Genomic DNA, 26,488 nt, shown 5'->3' with positions numbered 1-26,488 from the left:
CAAGTTTGCAGAACACATCTCAACTATTAATTTTTGAAGTGTATTTTAAAAACTAGTTGATAATAATTTAGGCACGAATTTCTCACAACTGATAGTTTATGTCTGTTTTGCAAATTAATTGGTATAGTTTAGGTAGGAAACTCAAAAAAAGTTGATACTAAAGTGCGCTTTTGTCCATTATCTCTTCTTTTTTTTTTTAATCCCATCAAAAATATATTGAGACTTATGTTTTAAGTATGTAACGTTATATTTGTTTCTTCTTCCTTTTTTAGTTTATTCGGTAATGAATGGAAGCAGGCTCGAGAAATGTGAGAAAAATAATATTTCCTCCAATCTCTTTTACATGTCGTCAAAAAAAAAAAAAAAAATTGTGATACTCCAAAAGAGAAGGTCTTTGGTGAGACGAGAACTATACACTTGTAGGGGTAGTAATTAGTAAAGTTGAAAACATGAAGCTACAAGTAGGCTATCAATAGTCAGAGAAAGATACTCACAGGGAGGATCTTTGTAGGGTAAAATTGTAAACTCAATGCTACAGTGTGATTCCTGGACTCCAACTGCTGATTTTTTTTTATTTTTTTTACTTCTTCGCACATGTTATTACTTATTACGTAGTTTAGTTACATATGTTGTACAATCAGGTTAAAGGGTGCCTGGTGAGATCCTAATCTCCGTGATAGTACATCAGTTCATTGATTTAGAGAACATGATGATATGTTTATCTGGTTGGTTAATTTTAAAGAATGAGAAGAGAAAAATGAAAAAAAAAAAAAAAGCGCAAATAATGGTCGAGGAAAAAGATTGAAAGGGGTGACATTGCATCCTTTCGATTTTTAAAGGGGTGCAACTTTTTAGAGATTTATTACCCGTTTGGCCATGAAAATTTCACTTTTTTCCGAAAAACATTTTCACTTTATGTGAAAATTAACTTTGATCATGAAAATTTTAAATACAACTGTGAAATTTGAAAAACACCAAAAAACTTATTTTCACTTTCAATACATTTAAACAATCAAATATTCTTTGCAAAAACTATATCCAAACACAATTCCATCTTCAAACTCCAACTCCAAAATACCAAATAAAGTGAAAAAATATTTGATTTTCATGGCCAAACGCCTACTTAGTGAACCTTACTTGTTTTAAATAAGAAAATTGTTAGCGAGCCTTCTTATCTACCCTCCCTCGACTCCACTTGTGGAATTACACTAGGGTCTATTAGAAAGAGCCTATCTACCTACCAAGGTAGAGGTAAAGTCAGCGTGCACTCTACCCTCCCCAGACTCACTTGTGGAATTACAATGGGTATGTTGTTGTAAAATCATAGTATGGATGCACGCAAAAATAAAAAGTAGCTTAGGCGGATAATGAGAAGGGAAACTAGTTTTGGAGCTGTTTCTGCTTTCCTCTTTACGTTTCGTTGATCAGTATTGAATTTGTTCTTTGCCAACACAGTAAACTTTTTTATTTTTCAGTTTCCTCATTTCTGCCCTCATTTTCATTTTCCTTTTGATAAAAGTCCCACCAGCCCGGAGGCTCACAAATTATAAATAATCAACGTCATTTCTCATTCACTTGCAATACATCTAAACAAAAATGGCTTTCCACATTTATCTGCAAATTATCTACTCTACAACCTACTTCCCCATTGCTGCTATATGTCAGAACCGGTAATTCCTCTGAGAGTTTTGAACAATCACCAGGCAGACAGTCAACAACTTGGACTTCCTCTAATTGCAAATCATTTGAGTCTGGCAGCCTGGTTTCAGTTTGATGCTCTGGACATTGATTAATGGTTTTTCCTTCACAACCTTGCCCAGGCTCATCAGTTTCTATATCACAATTCTTGTTGTCCGTTAACATAATAGCTGATTCCTCGCCGGAAGTCATGGAACATTGACCAGCAAGATTACTATCACCTTGATCTTCACTGAATTGCAAACTCTCAGATTGAGGTGGGTGTCTGACATCAACTCCTGCATTGGCATCCTGAGATGGCACACAATGTTGCATGGGCTCAATAATGGTGAGGCCATGTTTGTGGCAGGATACTGGTTCTCCTGGAGGAACTGCTTTCAAGGGTGAAACACATCAGTTCCAGTTTTTAGCATCTCGCTAGTTTCTAGCGTTCAAGAAAGAGAAGATTTCTTTAAACTTAAGATCATCAAACACTAAATACTCACCACTCGGCTGATCAGCATCAGCAGATTGAAACAAAGGCTTCTTCAACCATACAGTTCCGGGGAACACCATGAGGTTGATATGACTTAGACTTCGTTTCTCGCAATCTTCCAACGGTTCGAAGCCAAAGCCAGAAGTCCATGTTTCCACTAAACCTGGGATAGCTGATATTACCAGTTTCTCAACCTTGAAAGACTTCAGCATCTACAAGCCATGATCAAGGGAAACTAGTAAGTAATCATGGCAAAACCTTGCTTTACCGTAAAATAAAAGATGATATACATTGCAAGTCACAGAGCCGACGAAAAAGGAAGTAGGGAACAAGCAAGAGGTGATAAACAAGACTTGAACCATAACCATACAAAATAGACAAGCTCGTCCTACCTCCTCCCCTCACTCTCTCTCTCTCTCTCTGCTATTTAAGAAAAGAGGAGATTATACCCTGTCAAGATTGATGATCTTTCAGGGACCATGGTCATAGGAATGTTATTGAACAATTAAGTGCTAACCAACAACCTCCGAATAATTCCTTTAGAGATTAATCTTTCAGTGGTGAAGTATAGTACTACGAGTTGCTTTTACATTAACTTCTTGGGTGCACACAACGCTAGAGTTATATTATGTACTGTAAATTAATCCTATTGGACTAAAAGTCATTTTCTGATTTATCCGAAGCCTGGTTGCATCTAAAATCAGATTTTCAATATTGATAGTAACCTTTTAAGAGAAAAATATGATTTAAAATATCATACTAAAAATGCTTCTAGGTTTATGCAAATGTCACAAGGTACAAATCCCATTTTCGTTATAAATTCTGATTCTTTTTTTTTTTTTTTTTTTTTTTTTTACTTCTAATATTTGGGTTGCTCAGATGTTCTAGCTGACTCGTACCTCATGATATCTTATATTGTTGAAAATTACTTTCAGTTACCGCTGATTTACCAGAGTAAAAAGTAGTTTAGATTTAAGAGGAGTCTTTGTTTAAATTCAAATTTTATTTGATAAGTTTAGTTGAGATAATTTAGGTTTTTGAATTTTAAATTATGCAAATTTTCTGTTGTTAAATTCGCTATTTAAGGCCCCTCTATGCTTAATAAAAATATTGAGAAACTTTTTCAATCAACGCTTTTAACCCTTTTGCTGCCCCATCTTTTAAAAAACCAACATATACACTTCTCTAAAGTCATAAGTATATTAGCATGTTAAGCACTTATGTTAAAATAATTCAACAATTTATTAATTTTTAATCATATAATTTTAATGCAGTTGTTATTTTGTATTTTCATACTATCTATAGATTAGTAAAATTGAAAAAAATTCATGGCATTTATACGGCTCATGTCCCATCCAGTGATAGGTAAAACACTCCGTGCAGGACCCACAGCATTTAAAACACTGCTTCCTGGTCACATTACCTCCAGTATAGAATTCAGTAGGCGTCTGCACATTCCCTGGCGACGGTATTTACTGCATGTTGCAATTAGAGGCATCTCAGCAACTGTTACCCCATGGATCCTGCATAAGAACCACATTCTGATTCAGAAAGATTTGTCGTGGCAGAAAAAATCCTGACTTTAGTGACAGTTTTATCAAACAGCCAGCAGGGAAGCCACGGCTTGCTAGTCACAATCAATGATTCAGGATTTGGGAACAAAGTCTAAGTAAACTAAAACTCCTTTTGGCATCCCATATAGTAAATGTAGGGATTGGACAGTGATAGTTCAGAAATTTATAGTCAACAATGCTTAAAGTATCTTCCTTCTAAGCACCTTCCCTAACAGACATGAATGCACCAGTTATACAGAAACCTCCAGATGAAAAAAGATGAACACCTTTTCTAAGGAATTCCAAAAATACCTCATTGTCCGCCAAGCACAACCAACAGAAACAACCTAAAATCGATAGGCATATGATACTAAACTACTGTCTAGCCTCTCACTTTAATCAGCCGATGGAGAAAACACTTTTAATACTCACAAGACAAGAAAATACTTGATGCATTTCGAATTGAAAGGCATACAGAAGAAACACAAACATTGCATACAAACCAAATGATCGGGTCAAGATGGAAACGTGAAATTGAAAGAGCAAGCTGAAGATGTCATACTAAAGTACTTGTAGGAAGTTTCAACTCCAAACGTATCTTTCTTCCTACAAGGTCTGCGTACACTTTTGCCCTCCCCAGACCCCACATTGTGGGATTTCACTGGGTATGTTGTTGTCCTTTTTGTTTAAAATGAACAAAAGAACAGATGCTGTGTGTCAGAAGGTAAAAGAGCACATAGAAAATCGAAAAAGATGCATATGCTCTGAGATTATCTACATTGCCTTAGAGGTATGGAGTTTATAGAATAAGCATGACAAAGTACAATTTTTTTCAAGATTGTAAAGAATTACCTTACTGATGCTACAGCGACTGATATGTCATCTTTCTCCAGGATCATAGTGTAGAATCCATGATAATTTAATCGTGCAAATTGTGATCTGTAAAGATTTTAAGGATCAGTCTGACAGCACCACCTTACGCGTCATTGTATTTTGTAACGTTGATATGAACATAGTCAAGTGACACCATGGATGCAGGAACAAGGCACCATTTTATTTGGGTCATTGAATCAATGAAACTTCATCCATGTGTTTGCATATTGTCATATATTCCTTAGAACATAATGCTTCAGATAAAATTGTAAAGTACGATGTCATTTCAAAAATATATTATTCAGAAATTTATAGTTAAACCTGCCATTCAATCCTTCCATTCAATTATTTTGAATGAGAACTGAATAAACAAGAAATGCTAGAAATAATGCCTCATCTATCAAGTGCAGGGAGTTCAGCAAAAACTACTTGGTAGGCTGTAATTCCACAAACTGCTTTAAGAGAACGTGGAGGAATAAGCGTTAAGCGATATACCCACACCAAACAGGTAAGCACAGTAGTATGCCAAGATAGAAAAGAGTTTATGGCAAACAGAAATACTCACCCCCAGCTGTATATTACATGGGGTATCATATCTATGCCAGTTCTTGGATCTACCATGGGAAGAAAGCACTCCTCCATAATCGTAAGGGCAACTGCTAACTTTGAGTTGCATTCTGCCTTCAAAGCAATAAACCGCTGAGCAGAATGAACTCTGTGGTCACCATGAATGCACCTCAGAACAGTCCAGGAAAAGCCATCAGTCAGAAGATTAATGAGCCCGATGCGAGAGTGAAGGCCTTCATAAACCTGCAAAAGAATATCAATTAAGTTTTTTCGAAAGACGACTAAAATAATTCATAGTCAAGCTTGCAATGAAGTTAATAGGAGTATATATTTCAGCAGAATTCACCATTCCTACATTTTTTGTTCTCATCTAAAACAGCACCACCAAGGGGACTGATTACTTAAACTAACTATAGATCAACCACGCCAATGTTTCATAAATTTCCTTTTTTAGAAGAAGTTCACATAAGGTTTGTCACATTTTCTCATTAATCAAAATCTTTGGTCAGCAGATTGAATTATATACTCCATCATGATGTCATCCTGAATGACTCCAATAAACAGCCGGGGGCGCAATCCAAGCATTATGCTAATGCATACTGAAAAGCTTTCAGACACTTGGAGAAGTTCAAATGAATAAATATGATCAAGTATTTCAGACCTCAAGGAAACCATCAAGTAGAAGACTTAACGGGGTGAAGTTCTTTCATGATAAAATCAAATACACTTATCAAAGAAAAGATCTAGCAGGTGAACGTAATCCAAGCCAGATCTATAACTGATGTTTCAAAGCCACAGAATAGTACTCTGGCAGTGGAAAAACAGATGTTTTAATATAACTATACATGGTGCAAGAATTTCTGTTATTAGTTTAGCTGTTACTTCTATATAGACTGATTCAGATGATACTTTAACGATATAACAATCATATCACATTCTCCTGCCCAGTTATATCACATGTAAAAGGAACTAATAACCATCAGATAGCACTTCAAGACTACACATTAAAGCCTTCAAAGAGACAAAAATTGAGCAAGTTTGTTTTATAATAAAAAATGTAAAGCTGAGATGTCTAGCTCACCTCCTGACAGCTTTCGCTGCAGAACCACGTATCAGAGGCCTGTCCACTTTTGGTAATCCTTAGTTTACTGCATGATTCATGATCTGTTCACAAATCATCAAAGCCATCAAGGCATTTAGTAAGAGAAAAACGAGGAAACTTTTGGGAAGTAAGATATACTTTTCCCGCCCCAATAACTGAACTAAATGTGAACGAGGATAATTCTCTGATTGAGGTTTGTGAAGTTTGACAAATGCAAAATCTTATTATTTGAGACCATGCATTCTGGTAAGAAGTGAAAACAGCGCGCCAATACCCATATTTGGACATTTGCAGGCCTGCAATGGGAAAAGAATAGAAACCAAACAAGTCAAGTTCATGGGGAACGTACATTTATGTTCACACTGTGAACATTTTAATCCACCAGAGGAACTCAATGCTTCACTATATTTAACCACATCCCCACATTTCGGGCAAGTGCACTGCGGGCAATACCAACTCCCTTCAGGAAGCTCCTGAAACAAAAAACAATAAAGTTAATCTACTAGAATTTATATCTCTTGTCCAGTATAGTTAAACAAAATGAAGTACTCAACTTCAGATGATACGCAACAAAATCAAAGGAAATCCAGGCCATATGAATGGATATGTTATTTTAGAAGAAGTGTCGTACATTCATGCCTCGTGCACACACAAAAACCAAAACAATATTGGTGAATAAATATAGCACATGTTTGTAGAGAAAAACATGGTACAACTTACGAGAATGGTAAAAAGGAAAGAACAACAAAGTAAAACAAATAATCAAGAAGTAAAAACAAATAATCAAGAAGTAAAGTAAAAATAAGTTATCAAACCAATCTGAATCAGAACATCACTCACTAGTTACTACCATCGATTTTATCAGTTAAAAAAGTGATTTACGTCTCAACCAAAAGTTAAAATACCGTCAAAATTAGAACTAAGAGAAGTACCAAAAAGCTGGTAAAATATAATCCCAATTCCCATGGGACTTCAAACATGGTAACAAATGTCAATTAAGTGAGACATCAACAAAAGTATACGGAAAGACTGACGAAAGAAATGGCTTCCATCCTCTTTAGTTCTCCATGAGAAACAGGCAAAGAGCATGAAAACTTCTTGAAATAAAAGAAAATCACAAGAAACTTATTGATGTTAATTTACGTTTATAGCATGTAATAAATAAGCCAATTCACCGACTGTTATAACTCACAAGGAACGTGTGAACAAGCATTAAAGCAGAAGATCAGGATAGCACATAACAAAGAAAGGAAAGCCCATTCAGACCAAGTTGAATCCTGCTCCCCTCTCAAATATGATCTATATGCCACTAATTTGTTAGAACTTCTCTTTGTGTATAGGATAGTAGATTGGAATCTGGATCAAACTGGGCTGTTCTTAATAATTGGATCAAATTGAATCAACCACAATGAAAGAGATCTAATCCAGCTTTGGGATAAAATAGGAAAACAATACATACTTCAAGAGTTCTATACAGCTGTCTTACTTTCTAATTAAGCTAGGGCTCATAAATCTAGTTCAACTAGAAAATATGTTTGCATTGTTGAGAAGTCCCACATCGGATGAAAAAGGGATGGATGGTCTCCTTATATGGACTTGGACAATCCTCCCCTAATGAGCTAGCTTTTGGGTTGAGTTAGGCTCAAGACCCATTTCTTAACATGGTATCAGAACAGGAACCATCCCAATTCTTGTTTACCGATGTTGGGCCCCCATAATTTTTATCAAGTTGGGCCTCCATATTAAATTGCCCATGCTCCAGATGTCGGGCGTGAGACGGGTGTTGAAGAGCCCCACATCAGATGAAAAAGGAATGGGTGGTCGCCTTATATGGTCTTCGGCAATCCTCCCACAATGAGCTAGCTTGTGGGGTTGAGTTAGACCCAGGATCCCTTTCTTAACACGTTTATGAAAACCAATGAAGAAAGTGTAGCATCCTCAAACAAATGGGGAAAACATAGCCTTTAATTTTTGGTGACAACTTAATGTTCTATTTTTTTAAAAATTGTGATAATCAAACTTACAAGAACGATTAAAAGAATTCTAAAATGTTTCAGCATTCATGGTTGAAGAAATTTAATAAAGAAGATGACGATGTAACCATTGTAATCAAACAATAACTACACGTTTATCCACACTCCTATAATCGGAAATCATCATCTAGTACTTTCTCAGTTACATCTTAAATGCTCATCTTACTACGTATTTCTTTTGTGATGATAGCCCATATATGCTCTTGTTTTGATTCTCTTATACACATTTGCTCGCAGTATTACTTATGCCTTTCGTGTTATATATCTAACAAATTAGAATATTCTATCGGATGACTACATACTTCAATTTCTTGCATCCCCAAATCCATAACCCCAAAATTAATTATTTAAACATTTAGCTACCTTAAAACTCTATTCGCCGATGACATAGTATTGATTGACGCGATGCATGGTGGAGTTAACACTAGGTTGGAAGTTTCGCGACAGGCCCTAGAGTCTAAAAGTTTCAGGTTAAGAAGGACTAAAACAGAGTACCTGGAGTGTAAGTTTAGTGACGTAAAGCATGAGGCGGAGGTGGAAGTGAAGATTGATGTGCAAGTCATATCCAAGAGAGGAAGCTGATATCTTGGGTCCATAATTCATGGAAACGGGGAGATTGATGAGGATGTCACACATCGGATTGGAGAGGGGTGGGTGTAATGGAGGCTCGCTTCTGGGGTTATGTGCGATAAGAATGTGTCGTCAAGGCTTAAAGGTAAGTTCTACATAATGGTGGTTAGACCAACTTTGTTGTATGGAGCAGAGTACTGGCCAGTCAAGAACGCCCACGTCCAGAAGATGAAAGTAACAGAGATGAGGATGCTCAGATTGATGTGTGGGCATACTAGGAGAGATATGATCACAAACAAAGTTATTCAGGGCAAGGTGGGAGTTACGTCCGTTGCAGACAAAATGAGGGAAGCGAGACTGAGATGATTTGGGATGTGAAGAGGAGGTGTGAGGATGCGCCGGTAAGGAGGTGTGAGAGGTTGGCTATCGCAAGAGTTAGGAGAGGTAGATGTAGATCGAAGAAGAACTGGGGAGGTGATTAGGCAGGATATGACACAGCTTCAACTTACTGAGGACATGACCCTAGATAGAAAAGTGTGAAGGTCGAGGATTAAAGTAAAAGGGTAGTAGGTAGTAGGTAGTAGAGTGATACCGCACTGTAGGTGGGAGAGGTAGGGGCTAACCCCCTCTACACATATTCTAATTAGTAATCGTGTAGTTGTCTATTCTTCGATGTATATCACTATCTATTGCGCATTTGCTTTGTATCTAGTTATTTTGCTGTCATATATTTTTGTGTCTGCGTCGAAGTCTTTTTCCTTTATTTTCCTTTCTTTTCTTTAATGTTCTTCTCTTTCGAGCCGAGGGTCTTTCAAATACACCCTCTCTACCCCACGAAGGTAAAGGTAAGGTCTGTGTATGTCCTACCCTCCCGTATCCCACTTGTGGGATTACACCGGGTATGTTGTTCTTGTTGTAGCTATCTTAAAATTCTTTAATGGAAAAGTCGATAAAGACAACCTTGGTACAATATTGACGATCTCACAAAGATGAAATTTCAATGAATTGTCATTTACTGATCTCATCTAAGGGAATAGAAATTTTTATAGGTAATGTTATAAACCAAAAATTGCAAAGGTTAAAGTTTTAACTCTAGAAAGTTAAATGTAATACATTTACATGCCTCCTAAATTTACCTCCACTGTCAGTTCTCAATTTTTTTCTCCAAAGACTATTATCTTTATCCCCAAACTAAAAGGAAAACTTTTTTTTGACAATGAAAACATTCTATATATTAACAGGTGTATTATACCAAACTGTATAGTCCCCCAAGTTAGCCAATTACAAAATATAGAAGCTTTTCTTCCTATGATGATATTTCTTTCATATTGTCTAAAACATCGAAAGTATCTTCTGTTTGTACTAAACATTCCTGTTTCCACCAAAAATAGTAAAGAGCTAGGCAATTCAGCTACAGCTTCTGAATGTTGCTTTGCTTGCCCTCAAAACACCACTGATTTCTTTCTTTCCATATACTCCTCCAAATACATGCTCGGACAACCCTCCAAAAGGAAAACTTTTTCTCAATAAATACTAATAAAAATGTTAGAAAGATAGAATATGTTTTGGTAAACCAATGTTCATCTGCATGTTAAGTTGTTAGTTATAGCAATGTCTTTACTTTTGAAATAAAGTTTTGAGGGCACACTTCCTATATAAGTTAGAAGGATAAGATAAACAAAAGTTTAGAATAGTACTCATTCTTCTATTCATGAAATAATAACGCAGCAGGAAAAAATTGCAGTAACATCAATATCTTAGGAAAACTTCAAAAACAAATGCTAGTAAAAACTTACGTTGGACCTTAACAGAAATCTACAGCATTGGTTAAGCATTCTCTTCAAAAGCAGTAACTTAAGTCATATAAAGGGAGAGAAAGCAAAAAACATGAAAAATCACTTCTGTACCATAAAGGGGAACCACTGGTTTAACAGCATATTTGGTATTTCTTTAACCATTCTTTGACATACTCAGAAAAGATTCCTAAATTGAAACCAAATACCACAGCAGATACACTAATTGATAAACAACAGCAATCCTCGAATGAAGCAAGTGCTGGCAGATCATAACAGAGTACATGAAGTCAATCTTGGGCCGAGAGGTCATATCTTTAATACATGGGAAATCATCTTCTCAACAGTCAAGCAGGCTTTCAACCAAAAAGCCATCGAAACAGCACTGGTGGTGGGTAATTTTCAAGGCCATTTCAGGGAGAATAAAAATATTAAAAGGAGAAGATGGATGGGTATTGTGGCTGGAACCTGGTACAGACGAAGTTTTTGTTTGGCAGAAATGGCCAGCCAAATTTCTGATATGTTGTTGGCTTATTTTTTTTCAGACTTTTGGACTGTTTAGTAGAAGTAATGTGACTTCTCGGCTTTTGGGATACTATAACTTCCTTTCTTTAATAGTGACTGTTAGATAGATTCAAGTATTCTAAACAGGTGCAATTATGAGAGAATTAATGAGGTAATATTGGGACTTTTTAAAGTATCACATAAATTAACATAAAAGGGATAAAAAGCAAAAAAATGAGGCAAAAGATAAGTAGGAATTCTGACTTTAGAGAGTGCCGCATCACCCATCTCAACATCCACTGTAGAAGATACTCCTTCCATTTCATTTTACTTAGCCCATGTTGACTTGACACTCCCCTTAAGAAAATATTTATTAGGGGTTTATTTTACTAAATTAATCTTATTAATCATGCCTTGGAAGTACAAATTTAACTACTAGTACTTCATGTAGTTATTTAATGAATAATGATAAAGGGCAGTATTGGAAGAAAATCATTAATTTCTTTTTTTTTTTTTTTGATAAGGAAAAAATCATTAATTTCTCTTGATTTAATAAAATGGACAAGTAAAAAGAAAAATTTATTTTTAGTATAAGGGCCAAGTAAACTGAAACAGAGGGAGTAGAAGATAGCCACTAAACGAACTGTAGATAAACACAAACTGGGACATTCCAAGCCAAATAAACTTTTCAGATTGCTAAAAAGAGGCTAGCTGAATTCTTGAAGTACCGATTGACACTGAGCATGCTAAACTTCATTGATTGCCAAAGAGCAGAAGATCAATTTCAGCAGATCAGGGTTGCCCGGCACAATTTTCAACAACTTTTTAACAAAACTAACCAAAAAAACAGGGTGACGATTTTTGTTAAAGATTTAGTAGGAGGGACAAAATAAGTATTTTTGAAAGTAATAGAAATAATTTTAAAATGCTCTCAGGCACTTCTCCCAAGGTAGAATTCCAAAGGCCCCTTGGAGCCTGAGGGACCCTTTCCGGTGGCTCTCTACCATCGGAATCTTCCACCATGGGTGACAAAATGTTCTTTATTTCTGGTGATAAATCTTTTGAGCTTAAAAATATAGGAGACAGACAGTTCAGATGGTATTCGTTGATCGAAAGGGGCAGGAGATACACAAGCAAAGTTACAATGGACGCCTACAATCTCAGATGGGTGTGCGAAGCCCTCAAACAAGCATCAAAAGGGTCAGGGAAGCTATACAGAAAGTGGGGAAGGAAAAAACAACAAAGCCTATACAGGGTCTATCAAAACTACAATGTTCATGGCAGATTTGTGAGAGTAGAAGTTTGGCATGGTTCCTTCAAAGCGGCAGTGATCATCCCAGAGTTGAGCTCCAACAGTGGCTGGTATGATATTGCAGAGAAAATCCTTCGATTTCTCGGTAACAACATTCCGGCTCGATTTCCACCACCGGCCCCAATGACTAAATCCTATAAAGCTGCTGCTAACATTGAAAGCTGGCCAGAGTTAAACCAGAATCTAGGTAACACTCTCGAAAGCCATCCACTCCACAGAAGTCTGGTAGGCACCTTCAATGATCCTTTCCACCATAGCCCAAACCACGATATCATCCATAAATGGTTTCAAATCAGGTGGGGAATCACTGCTGGATTCAAAGTCATCCCCATGGACCACAATCGATTCCTCTTTGAACTTCCTTCCAGACATGAAGCAGCGAGAGTAAAGGCGGGGGACTGGTTCTGGAATGGCAGGCACCTCTCCCTTGACTGGTGGTCGCCGGGTATCAGTTCTATTCAACAAGAAAGGTCGGAAAATACCTGGGTTAAAGTTTTTGGGATTCCATTGAATGCTTGGTCACTGGATACGTTTCAACAAATTGGGAATCAATGTGGAGGCTTCATCGGTGTTGACGAAGATACGAAGGAAAGAACCCATTTTTTCTGGGCTCGTATCTGCATAAAGAATACCGGCAAGCAGATTCCGGCGAGTTTGGGTATTGATTTGCAAGGTTGGAAATTTGAATTATCGATTCTCCTGGAGATCCGGTCCCCTCCAGTATCCACTGGGTCTTTGATTGGGTCAGAAAATACTGTACGACAGAAGGAGCCAGAGTCCTCTTTACACACTATCGCACGTGAAGGAAATTTGAAATTGGCATGTGAGGAGCACGTGAAGGGCACAGGGGCTGTTATAACAAATAACAAATTAAGGGTTTTACCTCTTAATGGGCCGGCCCAAAACAGGGGAAATAAAATCAGCAGCAACAAAGGAAAAGCCCACAAAGGGAAAGCCACAAGAGATCTAAACAACGGCTTTTATTCCAAGGGCCCGACCAGAAGCAGACATAAACGAAATTACAGAGCAACGCAAATATGGAGAGCCACTGCCTCCAAAATTGATCCTTGCATTCTCAAACCTCCCTCTTCTTCTCAGGCAGCGGTCTCTTTTGATCCTTTCGAATTGGAAATTCAAGCATCCAAACTTAGAGATTGGGAGCCTTCTGATGGAGCAATTTCACAATTAGAGGCAGACGACGAAGCAGACATGTACAGTATGCCCGTCACACCATGCAAAACCGAATCCATCCTTCATTCAGATTCTCCTCGTGAGGAGTCAGATTCGGGTATCACTGCTCACTCTTTCAACAGTTTCTTACCACTTCCTTGGCATTGGGATGGTGAGCAGTTGCCAATTGTTGATACACCTGTGGTGGTGGAAACTTCTAAATGGTCGAAATTGACAATGATGAAAGCTTGCAAGGCTTTGGGGGTGAATGTAATAGGTTTCAAACATGAAATTTTTGACATTATCCTTAGAATGGAGGAAAGGAGAAAACTACAAATACAAGAGCAAAAGTTGAAAAATGGGGATCCTAGGAAAGGGAAGAACAAAGCTGATGCTGAACTAAAAAAATTGGCCTGGGGACTTCAAGAGGGCAGTGGAAAGAAGGAAAGGGGCAGGTCTCACAAGGTTCTTTCTAGATGAAAGTCAAAGCAATCATCTGGAATGTGCAGGGGCTTAACAATAAAAATAAGAGAAGCACCTTGAAATCTCTTATCCATAAATGGGGGGCAGACATCATCTGTTTACAGGAAACCAAAATAAATGAATGGAATACTACTTTAATCAGACAAATTTGGGGAAATAGGTGGATAGCTTGGGCTGAACTTAAGGCAATTGGTACCAAAGGGGGAATCCTGATAATGTGGGACAAAAGATTATGGAATTGTGTTGACTCTGAAGCTGGTGTCTTTTCCCTATCTTGCAGATTTGAGAGTCTTACTGAAGATTTTAAATGGGTTCTTTCAGGGGTTTATGGGCCTCACACAAACCCAGAAAGAGATGAACTTTGGATTGAACTAGCAGCTATTAGGGGTCTGTGGTCTGATTTGTGGGTAATTGGAGGTGATTTCAATGTATGTAGGTTTGAGGAGGAAAGAATGAATTGCACCAGAAGATCAAGAGCTATGTTGGGCTTCTCTGACACCATTCAAGACTTAGAATTGATTGATCCTCCTCTCCAAGGAGCTCAATTCACCTGGTCAAGAGGGGAGGAACCTATCCAAGCCTCAAGAATTGACAGGTTTTTAATCTCACCCGAGTGGAGTGAAATGTTCAATGCTATTAAACAGTTTCCATTGCCTAGAGTGTTCTCTGACCACAAGCCTATTGTCTTGGAAAGTGGGGATTGGGATGCTTCACCCTCTTACTTCAAATTTGAGAACATGTGGCTTCAATCAGATGGATTCCTAGACATGGTAAGAGATTGGTGGAATTCGTACATTGTTTTGGGCACTCCTGACTATGTCCTGATCCAGAAGCTTAGACATCTAAAGAGGGACATCACTAAATGGAACAAAGAGGTTTTTGGTAAGATTGATTCTCAAAGACACAAAGCCCTTATGGAATTGGGAAGGCTAGACCAAATTGCTGAACAAAGACGTCATACTACAGAGGAGAATTTGAAGTCAGTTAATCTGAAAATTGAGATTCAACAGATTGCCATTGCTGAAGAGATCTCATGGAGGCAAAAATCCAGATGTTTATGGCTGAGAGAAGGAGATAAGAATACTAAGTTCTTCCAAAGAATGGCCAACTCACATAGAAGGGGTAACTGCATTAACAGATTGAAGATAGGGGATGTTTTAATTGAAGACAAGGGGCTGATAAAGGCGGGTATTCTTGATTATTATCAGAAGCTGTACCAGGAGAATGAAGCATGGAGACCCTCAGCTGTCTTCGAGGGACTCTCCACTATCAGTGCTGAAGAAAAAGAGGTGCTTGAATTACCCTTCAATGAACAGGAAGTTTCAGAGGCCCTAAAGTCATGTGCTCCAGACAAAGCTCCAGGACCAGATGGCTTCACCATGGCATTTTTTCAGAGTTCATGGAGCTTCATGAAATGTGACATAATGGGAGCACTCAACTTCTTTCATCAGAACTGTCAAATGGTGAGGTCTTGTAATGCTTCTTTCATTGCCCTCATCCCAAAGAAGAAAGGAGCTTTGGAGCTAAGAGATTTCAGACCTATAAGTCTTATAGGTAGTGTATATAAGATATTGGCAAAGACCCTAGCTGAGAGGATTAAAAAAGTGGTGTGCTCTCTAATCTCTGGCCAACAGAGTGCATTTATGAAAAACAGGCAAATCACTGATGCTTCCATGATTGCAAATGAAGTATTAGACTGGAAATTCAAAAGTGGAGAATCTGGGATCCTATGTAAACTGGACATAGAAAAGGCTTTTGATCAACTAAATTGGGCTTACTTGATCAACATTTTGAAGCAAATGGGGTTTGGAGATAGGTGGATCAGGTGGATCTTTTTTTGCATATCAACAGTGAAATTCTCAGTATTAGTAAACAGGAGCCCTGTTGGATTTTTCTCTTCTAAAAAAGGGCTAAGGCAGGGAGACCCACTCTCCCCTTTCCTCTTTATTTTGGCCATGGAGGGACTCTCTCAAATGCTAGCAAAGGCCAAAGAGCTACAGTGGATTCAAGGATTCCAGGTGGGTAGAGACCCTGCTACCACAGTCAATGTTTCTCATCTACTTTATGCAGATGACACCTTGATTTTTGTGGAGCAGACAGTCAACAAATTCACAACCTCAACATTACTCTTATGGTCTTTGAATCCATTTCTGGTCTGCACATCAACATGCTCAAGAGCATTATTTATCCTGTTAATGAGGTCCCCAATCTAGAGGAACTAGCTGATATTCTAAGTTGCAACGTAGGCTCCTTTCCCACCGCTTATCTGGGCCTACCATTAGGTGCTAACTTCAAATCCACTGGGATTTGGAATGGAGTAATTGAAAAGATGGAGAAGCGACTAGCTACATGGCAACTACAGTACCTATCTATGGGGGGCAGACTCACTCTAATCAATAGTGTATTGGATAGTATTCCCACATATTTTATGTCTTTATTTCCTTTGCCAGGTTCAGTCCTGAAGCAGATAGACAGGTTAAGGAGAAAATTCTTGTGGGAAGGTAACAGCCAAACTCATAAGTTCTCTCTGGTGAAATGGCAGAAAGTTATTCTACCCAAGGCTCAAGGGGGGTTGGGAATTAGAAACCTAAAGCTGCATAGCAAAAGTTTGCTTATGAAGTGGCTTTGGAGATATGGGCAGAATGAGACAGGGTATTGGAGGGACATCATCAAAGCAAAGCATGGATCTCATGACCATTGGAGCCCAAAGAAGAGTACAGAACCTCATGGTGTAGGAGTCTGGAAACACATTAGCAGTTTTCATGATGATTTTTCCAGAAAGTCTTTTTCAAAGCTGGTAATGGAAGCAAGATAAGATTCTGGTTAGACAAATGGATTGGGAACACTACTCTGAAGGAATCCTTTCCTAGGCTGTTCCAGATAGCTACCAACAAGGAAGCAACAGTTGCACAATACAGAGTTGACAATGCTTGGAGCCCAATCTTCAGAAGGAACCTGAATGATTGGGAAATTAATGAACTTCTTCTTCTACTACAGACACTTGAAGAATGCAACTTAGATGCACAAATCTCAGATAGATTACTTTGGGGCAGCACCAAGCAAGGGGTCTACACTGTGAAAGAAAGCTACAAGTTTGGGTGTGCCCAGAATGGCATCCTTGAAGATTTTCCTGGAAACATATTTGGAGGACAAGACAACCTCTTAGGGTCTCCTGTTTTACATGGACAGCCCTTCATAAGGCTTGCCTTACTCAAGACAATCTCAGGAAAAGGGGCATCATTCTCATCAATAGATGTTTTTTCTGCAAACAAGACAATGAGAGTGTCAATCATCTTTTTTTGCATTGCCCCATAACAGCTAACATATGGTATTTCTTCTTCTCTTTGTTTGGCCTCCAATGGGTGATGCCCTTTTCCATCAAAGATGCTTATGTTAGCTGGATATGCTGGAGAGTTGACAAGACCATCAAAAGGATCTGGAGGATGATCCCAGCAGCAATCTTTTGGAGTATTTGGAAAGAGAGAAACTGCAGATGTTTTGATGGAATATCAACTTCCATAAGTAGCATTAAGGCTAGATGTTTAGTTACTCTTTTCAGTTGGCACTTTTTCTCCCCTGTAAACAGTGTGGATAACCTTTTGGATTTTGTTAGCTCCCTAACTCTAGCACAGTAGGGTCTTAGGGGATATCTTTTTGGATCTTTTGACTGGTTTACAGATTTTTGCTCAGCTAGCTTCATGTTAATTCTTGTTTGAAGCAGCTCTATGCTTAGTTGTAACCTCTGCATCTTCTTGATGCCATTCTAATACATTTTAATTACTTCACCAAAAAAAAAAAAAAAAAAAAAAAGATTTAGTAGGTCTAATTATGGGCTTCCTCAGTCTCCTTATTTCGAATATAATCGTATTTACTTAACCCAAAAAAAAAAAAAAAAAAAGAACCACTATGTGGACAAAATACAACCTCTTTTCATATGTTTGATCATCTTTCTTTACACAAAAGACAAGGAAACCCACGGGTCATTTGTTGGAAGGATTTGAAAATAACCCTTACATAACTTACTCCACCTTGCGATTACTGAAATCACTTCATCCTAAACGGAATGTCCCATTTTCAGGAAGAGAGGCGACCACATACACAAAGATGTGGTGCAAACACATAATAAACCAGTAAGCAGCACATCCATGGGCATTGAATATCAAATGGTTCATGGCAAAGTGGTAACTGAAACGTGCTTCACCTTCAACAGATTAACGGCAACTTCAAGAGGTCAATTACTCTTCTTCATATATTGGTCACTGAGCGTGTCTAAGGAACCTGTAGCTACATATGGTATAGCTGATTTAGAAAGTTGATGCTGGCTGTTCACCAGCACTCTGATGGTAAAACAGATCAGAAAGTTTAAAAGATCAAGATGGATTAGAAACTGTTTCAGAGAGTATATTATTTCCTTCCTAGGGAAAAATACTTTCACAATATAATGTCACCTAAAAGGCTAAAACCATGTAAGAACCCAGGCATAAAGCATAAGGACTGATCTTTGACATCTTACCATTTACAAGTTGACTAAACTTAAATGTTGAGCAAGAAAATAATGAATTCAAGGCAAGATAAAACTATCAAATTGGCTCGAACAAGTAAACCAAGTGAAAAGGGTCAAAAGACAAACCTGTGTGAACAAACAAGCTAGATGAAAAGTAGCTGGACAATTATCACAACAAATCAACTCGCCACCATCACCACATCGCCCGCAACTGTCATCATTTTGGTCCCTTTCCTCAGCTTGGGCAGTTTGAGAAACAGCTCTCCGTGCCTTGTATTCATCTGACCAAGCCTCAAGCTGACATAAGGTGAATGGCTCACCAGACTCCATGAAAAGATTCAAACAGGGACGATTGAGCTTAAAACCAGCATGACTTTTGAACTCAGAGATGGATAGCACCTTGCCACAGCAATTACAGAATATTCCATCACGGGTAATGAAACCGGTTTTTACCACAGAATCATCCTTCAAGTTCCGGTACTGGATCATATCGTTTAGAGAAACAACCCCAGAATGAATTAACCAGGATAACACAGTCCTTGAGGCAAAGGTAGGCCATTTTGCTTCGGTGAAGTGCTTTCCACCCTTGTTGAGGCTACGCAAAAGCAACTTGCAACCACTTTTCTTGCTCTTCCTTTTCCTTAGAGGTTTGATTTTACCAGAGGACCTCTTGTTGCCAGATCTGCATGTCTTATTTCTAAATACAGCTGAAATTAAGAGATCATCGTCACTAATACGACATGCCTTACGTTTCTTTGACCCAATTTTGCGCTTACTTGTAATTGCTTTACATTCAATATTTCCTTCGAAAGGGTTATCATCATCAATATTCCCAGAGTTGAACCCCTTCATACTCACATTAAACTGACTAAATTGCTTAGAAGTCTGCCTAAACCTCTTGAAATTGCTCTGTTCAGTATTTTCCTGAGACTCTGAACAACGGAAGGACATCCCTTGATGACCTCTAGCTCTCCCCAGGTAGTCTACTAAATATCCCTTAGGTTTTGAATGTATTTGTATGCCAGATCCACTACCTTCATGAAATCCACTCTCATTATAAGATGGATCAAACTTGTCATCTTGGTAACCATTAGTAAATTCCATTTCTGATAACTTTTTTGATTTCTTCGGAGCCTTCCTTTTCAAGACTGAATTTCGCTTGGTATCCGCTGTTTCACTGTTTCTATGGTTTGAATCAAAAATCAAAGGCTCCTTCAACATGGATCCCACCAAACTGGGAACTTTTCGGACGTCAAGACCACTCGCTGATACATTTCTGGAATACAAATCATCAACATGATCAGAACTCTTTACATCACTGCTTGAGAAGCTTTTATTGCTATCTTGCTGAGTAAGAACAATATCTGATCCCCCAATCAAGGCTAGTGCATTTCCTGAACTAATAGGAACTTCAAACAAACAAGATCCAACATGCTCACTGGTGCTTTCAGATCCACAAGCTGGTAAAGGAGCTAAATCCGGTACATCTTTACCATTTTCCAAGAGTTTCCTGTATTTATTAGCACCCCCACTGACAGTATCCCTTAAGCACATGGATCTTTCATTAGGATAATAATAAGATGCGCCATTCAGATATTTGCCTTCACCCATCTGTGACTCTGTTAAGTTGAGAGAACTTTCATCACCATACTCCTTGTGGATCCATTTATCAGTCTCAAGACTTGTCAATGCACTATCTGAGACAACAGAAGAGCTGCAAGGCTGGTTCTGCAAAGTCCTCTCAGCAAACAGGTTTCCTGTGGCGTCTACATTCTTTAACCTGTTATTTTTAACAGGAGCAGTGGCCAAAGTCATTTTGGCTTTAATTGTTTTTCCCTCTTTGAGAAAGCGTAATGCCTTGTCAATGAACACGACAGTTGCAAATGGATCAAGGAGACTCCAAAGCCGAGCCAATGCAGAAGCTGTTTCCAAGGTATCCAGTTTTTCTTCAATCTCCATCACTGTACCTGAGAGGTCACTCAAAAACTGTGTCATATCAGACCATAACCTACAATCCTTTTCTGGAAAAATACCATCTGCATAGGTAAACAAACTCTGTCCACACAAGGTCCAGGCTCTCCAGAATTCACGGATTGGTCTTCCTTCAGGTGACTTGTAAACATACTCACCAATTCCATGAAATTTATTATTTCTTTTACGCCTCCCAATTACCCATCCTGCTGCTCTCAGCAAACGATGGATATGGTACCGGAGAAGAGGGCGCGGGTCATTTGGAGAATCCTTAATCGTTGACAATTCAGCCTCATCCAGTTCTACAAAGCAATGGTCCCTCCACTTTGGCTTGGCTGGTCGGAGAATTCCTGACGACTTTGCAGCACTGCCAACCAAAAACTTGGTTGCATAGCTCTCCTGAGAAGCAGGTGATGCAATTGCTTTACCAACTACATCCTTCCATCCATTTCCTTCCACTTTAGACAATCTTAATTTTGATGAATCCATTTCACCAAGCACGTGACTTTTGTCCAGCACAGTGTGCCGCTTCTGCAAATAAGAACTTGATTTAACACCTTGGTTCGAAGATTCAACTATATGACATATCACACTCAGAGAAGGGCAGGAAGAGGGTTGCTGAGATATATCTGCAGGTGCTCTATCCAAAGAAGCTAATGGCTCAGATTCCTTTTCCACATGACTATTGATTAGCTCTTTGCCACAATGGTCTTCTCTAGAATCCTCCTTTATGTCATGAGAATCATGATGTAGTGTCAAACCAGAATTTTCACCACAGAAATGTCCAGGTTCATCTGTCTGGCTAGTAAGGTCGCCCTCAAAATTGAACACTCCGGTCACAAGACACCTTTTGGTGCTGCTCTCATTTCCGAAGAACACATCTGAAAATATCTGAGTCTCATTCACTGAACCATCAAATCCATCATCACGCAGACCTTCAACGTCTTTATCAAACAGCATCTTTGCTGAATTATTACTTTACAACAATCCTAAAGTTCTCCGCCTATGAATGAAAGACCAGCACCGAGCCTCGCTACAAAATAAATCTCATCGTCTGAATGATCTGTAGTCTGGACACATAATATCCACTTGTATGCTTCTGCACAGAAACACAAACACAAACACAAAATTCTAAGAAATTCATAGTACTGCAATAATCCATATCCATGATGAATGAGTCAACAAGCAGATCTCTTCCCACACTATAATAATGCAATTCTGAAAAATCAAATCCCAATTGCTTTTTCACACTGAAGCCCAAAAACTTATTTAGCCACAATGACTAGTACCTGCAGCCCCCAATATCAAGGTTAAATTATCATTTCTATCCCCAAGTCCTAAGACAGGATACAAAAGATTCCAGATGGATGGGGTTGGAGGAATTAGTATGGAGCTTATAGTGTTTCACGGACCAAGGAATTTGGTGTTCCTGTTTGATTAATTATATTACAGACCACAGTGGACGTGGAAGCCTTACCCGTTACAGAGGCAAGGCTGGATCATTAAAAAAGTAAAGGATATCATCTAAAATGTGTTTCACTTCTTGAAAAAATAAAAAATAAACTAGAGTGTGTAACAGGCATAATCCTATAAGAGGCAGCTGTTGTAATAAGGAAAGAAAACATTGCAGGAGCAGGGAGCATCTGAATCCAGACGCCGCAACTGCCAGATTAAGGAAAACTAATTATTCCTAATAATAGATCCAGTGTTGTCAAAGGCGCGCTTAAAACACGCTTAAGCCCTACAGCGAGGCTCAAAACATGTTAAGCGTTTCGCCTTGCTTAATGTGCGCTTTAGTGTCATCATCAAGGCTCTAAGACAAATTTCCCTGCGAATGAGCGTTTCCTGAAGCGACACTAAAGAATTGATATTTCACTTTATCATTTTTAAAAAAAAAAAAAAAATCTTTGTTCATACATTTGATATTCATGCTTATAATTATTAATCTTGGACTAGACATATATATATTTGTATTTTTTTTTCTCCATTTGCGTCTTTTTTCATTGATCTTAGAGCTTTTTTGCGCTTAAAACCCCACGCTTAAAGCCCCGACGGATCTTAGAGCTTTTTTGCGCTTTTAGCTTTTGATAATACTGAATGGATCTAACATCAAATTCATGGGATGGAATTAGTGCATCAAAATCAAGTCTTTCTTTGTTTGTCTAGTGGCTTTGAAGTTTAAAAGTAGACATTGGTTACAATGGAATTCAAGCAGCCAGATAGCATTATAGACTACAGACCTTTTTTCCTTTTGTTTAGGTGAAGTGTTAAGACTATACAGAATTAGAAAATCAGGAACTTTAGACACTCAGATACTACATTTCCTAAATTGAGGCATTTTCATCATAAATGTACACAGTTATGCGGAATTAAAACCTAGCCTTTATATACATGCGCAGAAAGAGAAAAATAAGTGGAATTATAACTGGAATCTAACATTGAAAAAAGATATCTAACATATGCATAAAGAGTGGCTGCTTGAGAAAACCGTTCCAAGTAAGCTAACGGCAACGAAAATGAAAACATACAAGTAACGATTTTTCAACTAAACTTCAGCAAATTCAATCACAAAATTCAGAAAATTTTCGGACCCAAAAAGGCGAAAAAATAGTCGATACGAACAAAAAACAACAAATCCGAAGAAACTAGAATACTGATAGTACTACATTTCCTAAATTTATGCATTTTCATCCTAAATCTACACAGCTATCCGAAATTAAAACCTAGCCTTTATACACATGCCTAGAAACAGTAAATCAAGTGGAATTATAACTGAAATCTAACATCGCAAAAATAAATCTAACAGCAACAAAAATGAACGAAAATGAAAACACACAAGTAACAATTTTTCAACTATAATTCAACAAAATTCAATCAAACAACGCACAAAATTCATCAAGTTTTCGGATCCAAAAAGTCGAAAAAATATTCGATACAAAAAAAAAAAAAAAACAACAAATCCGAAGAACTTAGAATTACTGACCTTGAAAATGCATATCACCGAATCATTTTAGGGTTTTTTAGGGCACCGTTACGGTTAAAAACAAAGAGGATCTAAAGATAAGGTCATTTTTAAGCGGTATAAATTTACCTTAATGTTGTAAAACTCATCACAAGTAAAAGAGTGACTGCGTGTAACGCTAAGGCTTTGTTTGGATTTGAGAAAACTGAATAGCTGTATACAAAAAGATAAACACTAACACCATTAACAGGTGCATTCACACTTTCTACTTCTCTCCGCCATTATTTATATATACTGTTTAAATGAACCCTCTATTAGCATTTTGCTTGTCTGTATCTTTGTTCAATTTTATTTACATTGCGGCGATTTTTTATTATTTTTTTATGTTTTTACCGCTTGCTGACCTGGAGCAATTATTGGCCGTTTAGAGTGTATTGAATTGGTTAACAGTGCATTTTTGCATGGGACAATCTTGTTTTCTTCTTGGACGGATAAATAAATGTTACTGAGTTCATTTTAATATCTAGCTTCCATTTTACTGAGTTCATTTGAATCTAAATAAATATTATCAATTTAATGATAATCTAATGTTCGATTTGCTTTTATTGATTTTCATAAGATGTTTGGATTTGATTATTAAAAATCATATTTAGAGCTAAGAATTAAATAATGTCGTATATAAACATTTGCTTACTCAACATTTTAAATATTCTTTGTAAAATTAAAATTGATAAGTATACATAATAAAAAGTAAATTATTTTAATAGTAATAAATAACATGTGCGTGAGTGACATTATATACTCTTAACCCACTTGCATTTGCTTGTCTCTTTGTTCATTTTTACATTGCGGCAATTATTTTTATTTTTTATTTTTACTTTTATTTAATTTTTAATTTTTAATATTTACCGCTTACTTACATTTTTTTTTCTCCTTTAATTGCTTAATTGTGCATTTTTGCATGGCAACCTTTCTTCTTCTTGAATGAATTAATAAATGTTAGGTGGATTCATTGAACTATGTGTATGTGCACGAAGAAGCGAATTTAATTTTTTTTAATATGCCGCTTTCATTTTACTGAGTTCATTTGAATCTAAATAAATACTATCGATTTAAAGACGATCTAATGCGCGATTTGCTTTAAGATGCTTGAATCTGAGTATTAAAAATCATATTTATAGCTAAGAATTAAATAATATCGTATTTGAACATTTGCTTACTCAACATCTTGAATATATATAAAAGTAATAATTAAAATTGATAAGTACATAATAAAAAGTAAATTAATAATAATACATATTTACAAAAGTGTTTAATAAAACGTTAGTTTACATATTGTTGTATGGATGGTTATTTCCTGAAGCACGCTCTAAAATCTAGTGATAGCATTAACTAGCGATTATATTAGTCGGTAACATTGTTATGATGTGATAATTGGTGATGGTTGTGGTTGATAAAGAAGGTTGGTTCTCGACTCCTCCCCTCCTCGTCCTCATTTGTCTTTTTCTCCTACTTTCTCTCCTATATATTCTTCTTCGATTTTAATTTTCAACCGGTGATACTCCGACCTCGAATTAATTTTCGCGAAATAGATTGTACCTTGTAATTGGTTAGACAAATTATTAGTGTGAAGCAAAGGATACTGGTTTTTTATTGTATCCAGCTACATGTAATCAACACACATCTGCATTATTGAGTTTATTTTTTCTTTGCAAACAGTATCGGTGCACCCCAAGTGATATGTTAGGCCTGATTGTAACAACCCGGACGGTTGTTTTGAGAACCGATACTCTGTTTTGCGTGTTGTCTATTTTAGAAGTTCCATAATAATTATTTTGACTTACTTGCCAAATTTGAAGTCAAACGGATATCATTTGATTCACTTTGGGATAAGGTTTCACTTTGGAATTCCGACATTCAATTATTTGGATAAATTGTTTGTTTTGGGAAAAGGTGTTGTAATTTGCGATCTGAAAATTCTGTTAGATTTGAAATGTTATTTATGACCTATAGAAATTGACGGAGCTAATTTTAGAGCCCGTTTAGTTGGTTTTTGGCAATTAAGTCGATTTTAGCGTTTAATATGCCTATTTGTGGTGAAAAGATGGTCATGGGAAGAAATAAGATCCGGATTCGAAATTTGTTGGTTCCATTAGCTTCGTATTGATGTTTATGACTTGCCGGGAGGGCACAATTCCCGAGGATTTTGGGTGAGTTTTGGCAAGGAAAAGGATATCTTGGAAATCCTTAAGTTAAGAAATGAAGAAGTTTGACCAAAATCAACACCGGAGGTAAGTGAGTTCTTTTTCAGAATTTCGTCAATTTCATTAGGTCCGAAATATGTGATTTATGATTTAGTTGAGTCATTGGTTCGGTTCCCAAGAGGTTCGGGTGTGATTTCGGGGGTTGGTATGATGATTTTGGACTTGTCCGCAAGTTTTGGTGAGATTCCAATGAGTTTCGAATGGATTTAGGTTGTGTCACCCTCGTATTTGATGTTTTCGACATAGTTTCTTTGGCCATAAAGGGTACCATATTGAGCAAATGACTTTTGATTTGTGTTTCAATTGAACCATTAGATTTGTATCGCAATTACGGATCAATAGCAAAAAGAATCGTCGAATTTGGACGTCGTATAAGGGAGCTATAGCCATTTTAGTGTCGGGGAGGATTGCTGGTGCTGGTGCGAAGTGGGGTCCACACCAGTGACCACGCATGTGCGAAAATGATTTCTGCAGGTGTGAAGCTGGGGCTCGCAGGTGCAAAGGCCCTGAGCACTTCTGTCATACTCCACCCTAGGTGAGGCGTGATTGGCACCCGGCACCTCGCGAACCAACTTACAACTCACATCCTCCATGTCTCGAATGGCAACAATAAGATCGAGAGGCTAAAAATGAATATAATATCATGCATAAGTA

General features: G+C 37.5%; 1 protein-coding gene across 3 annotated transcripts; it reads right to left on the bottom strand.

Annotated features, from left to right (window-relative positions):
- Positions 1 to 1,435: 1,435 nt before the first annotated feature.
- On the bottom strand, positions 1,436 to 23,866 carry LOC132037788 (increased DNA methylation 1). Of its 3 annotated transcripts, none has more exons than XM_059428406.1 (9): positions 23,592 to 23,866; positions 18,764 to 21,707; positions 6,618 to 6,741; positions 6,248 to 6,330; positions 5,165 to 5,409; positions 4,579 to 4,665; positions 3,597 to 3,696; positions 2,184 to 2,385; positions 1,436 to 2,072 (listed from the first exon to the last, which is right to left on the bottom strand). In XM_059428406.1, exons 2-9 carry the CDS (start codon positions 21,566 to 21,568, stop codon positions 1,561 to 1,563), a joined length of 4,158 nt encoding a protein of 1,385 aa, XP_059284389.1. In that variant the 5' UTR covers positions 21,569 to 21,707; positions 23,592 to 23,866; the 3' UTR covers positions 1,436 to 1,560. The 3 variants fall into 3 exon arrangements, with proteins under 3 accessions (XP_059284389.1, XP_059284391.1, XP_059284390.1); XM_059428408.1 differs by having other exon boundaries at positions 1,436 to 2,069; XM_059428407.1 differs by having other exon boundaries at positions 23,700 to 23,865.
- Between the last annotated feature and the right edge of the window lie 2,622 nt (positions 23,867 to 26,488).

Source organism: Lycium ferocissimum, chromosome 11 (assembly GCF_029784015.1).
Source record: "Lycium ferocissimum isolate CSIRO_LF1 chromosome 11, AGI_CSIRO_Lferr_CH_V1, whole genome shotgun sequence".
NCBI lineage: Eukaryota > Viridiplantae > Streptophyta > Magnoliopsida > Solanales > Solanaceae > Lycium > Lycium ferocissimum.
This window is presented reverse-complemented; position numbering and strand designations above follow the sequence as displayed.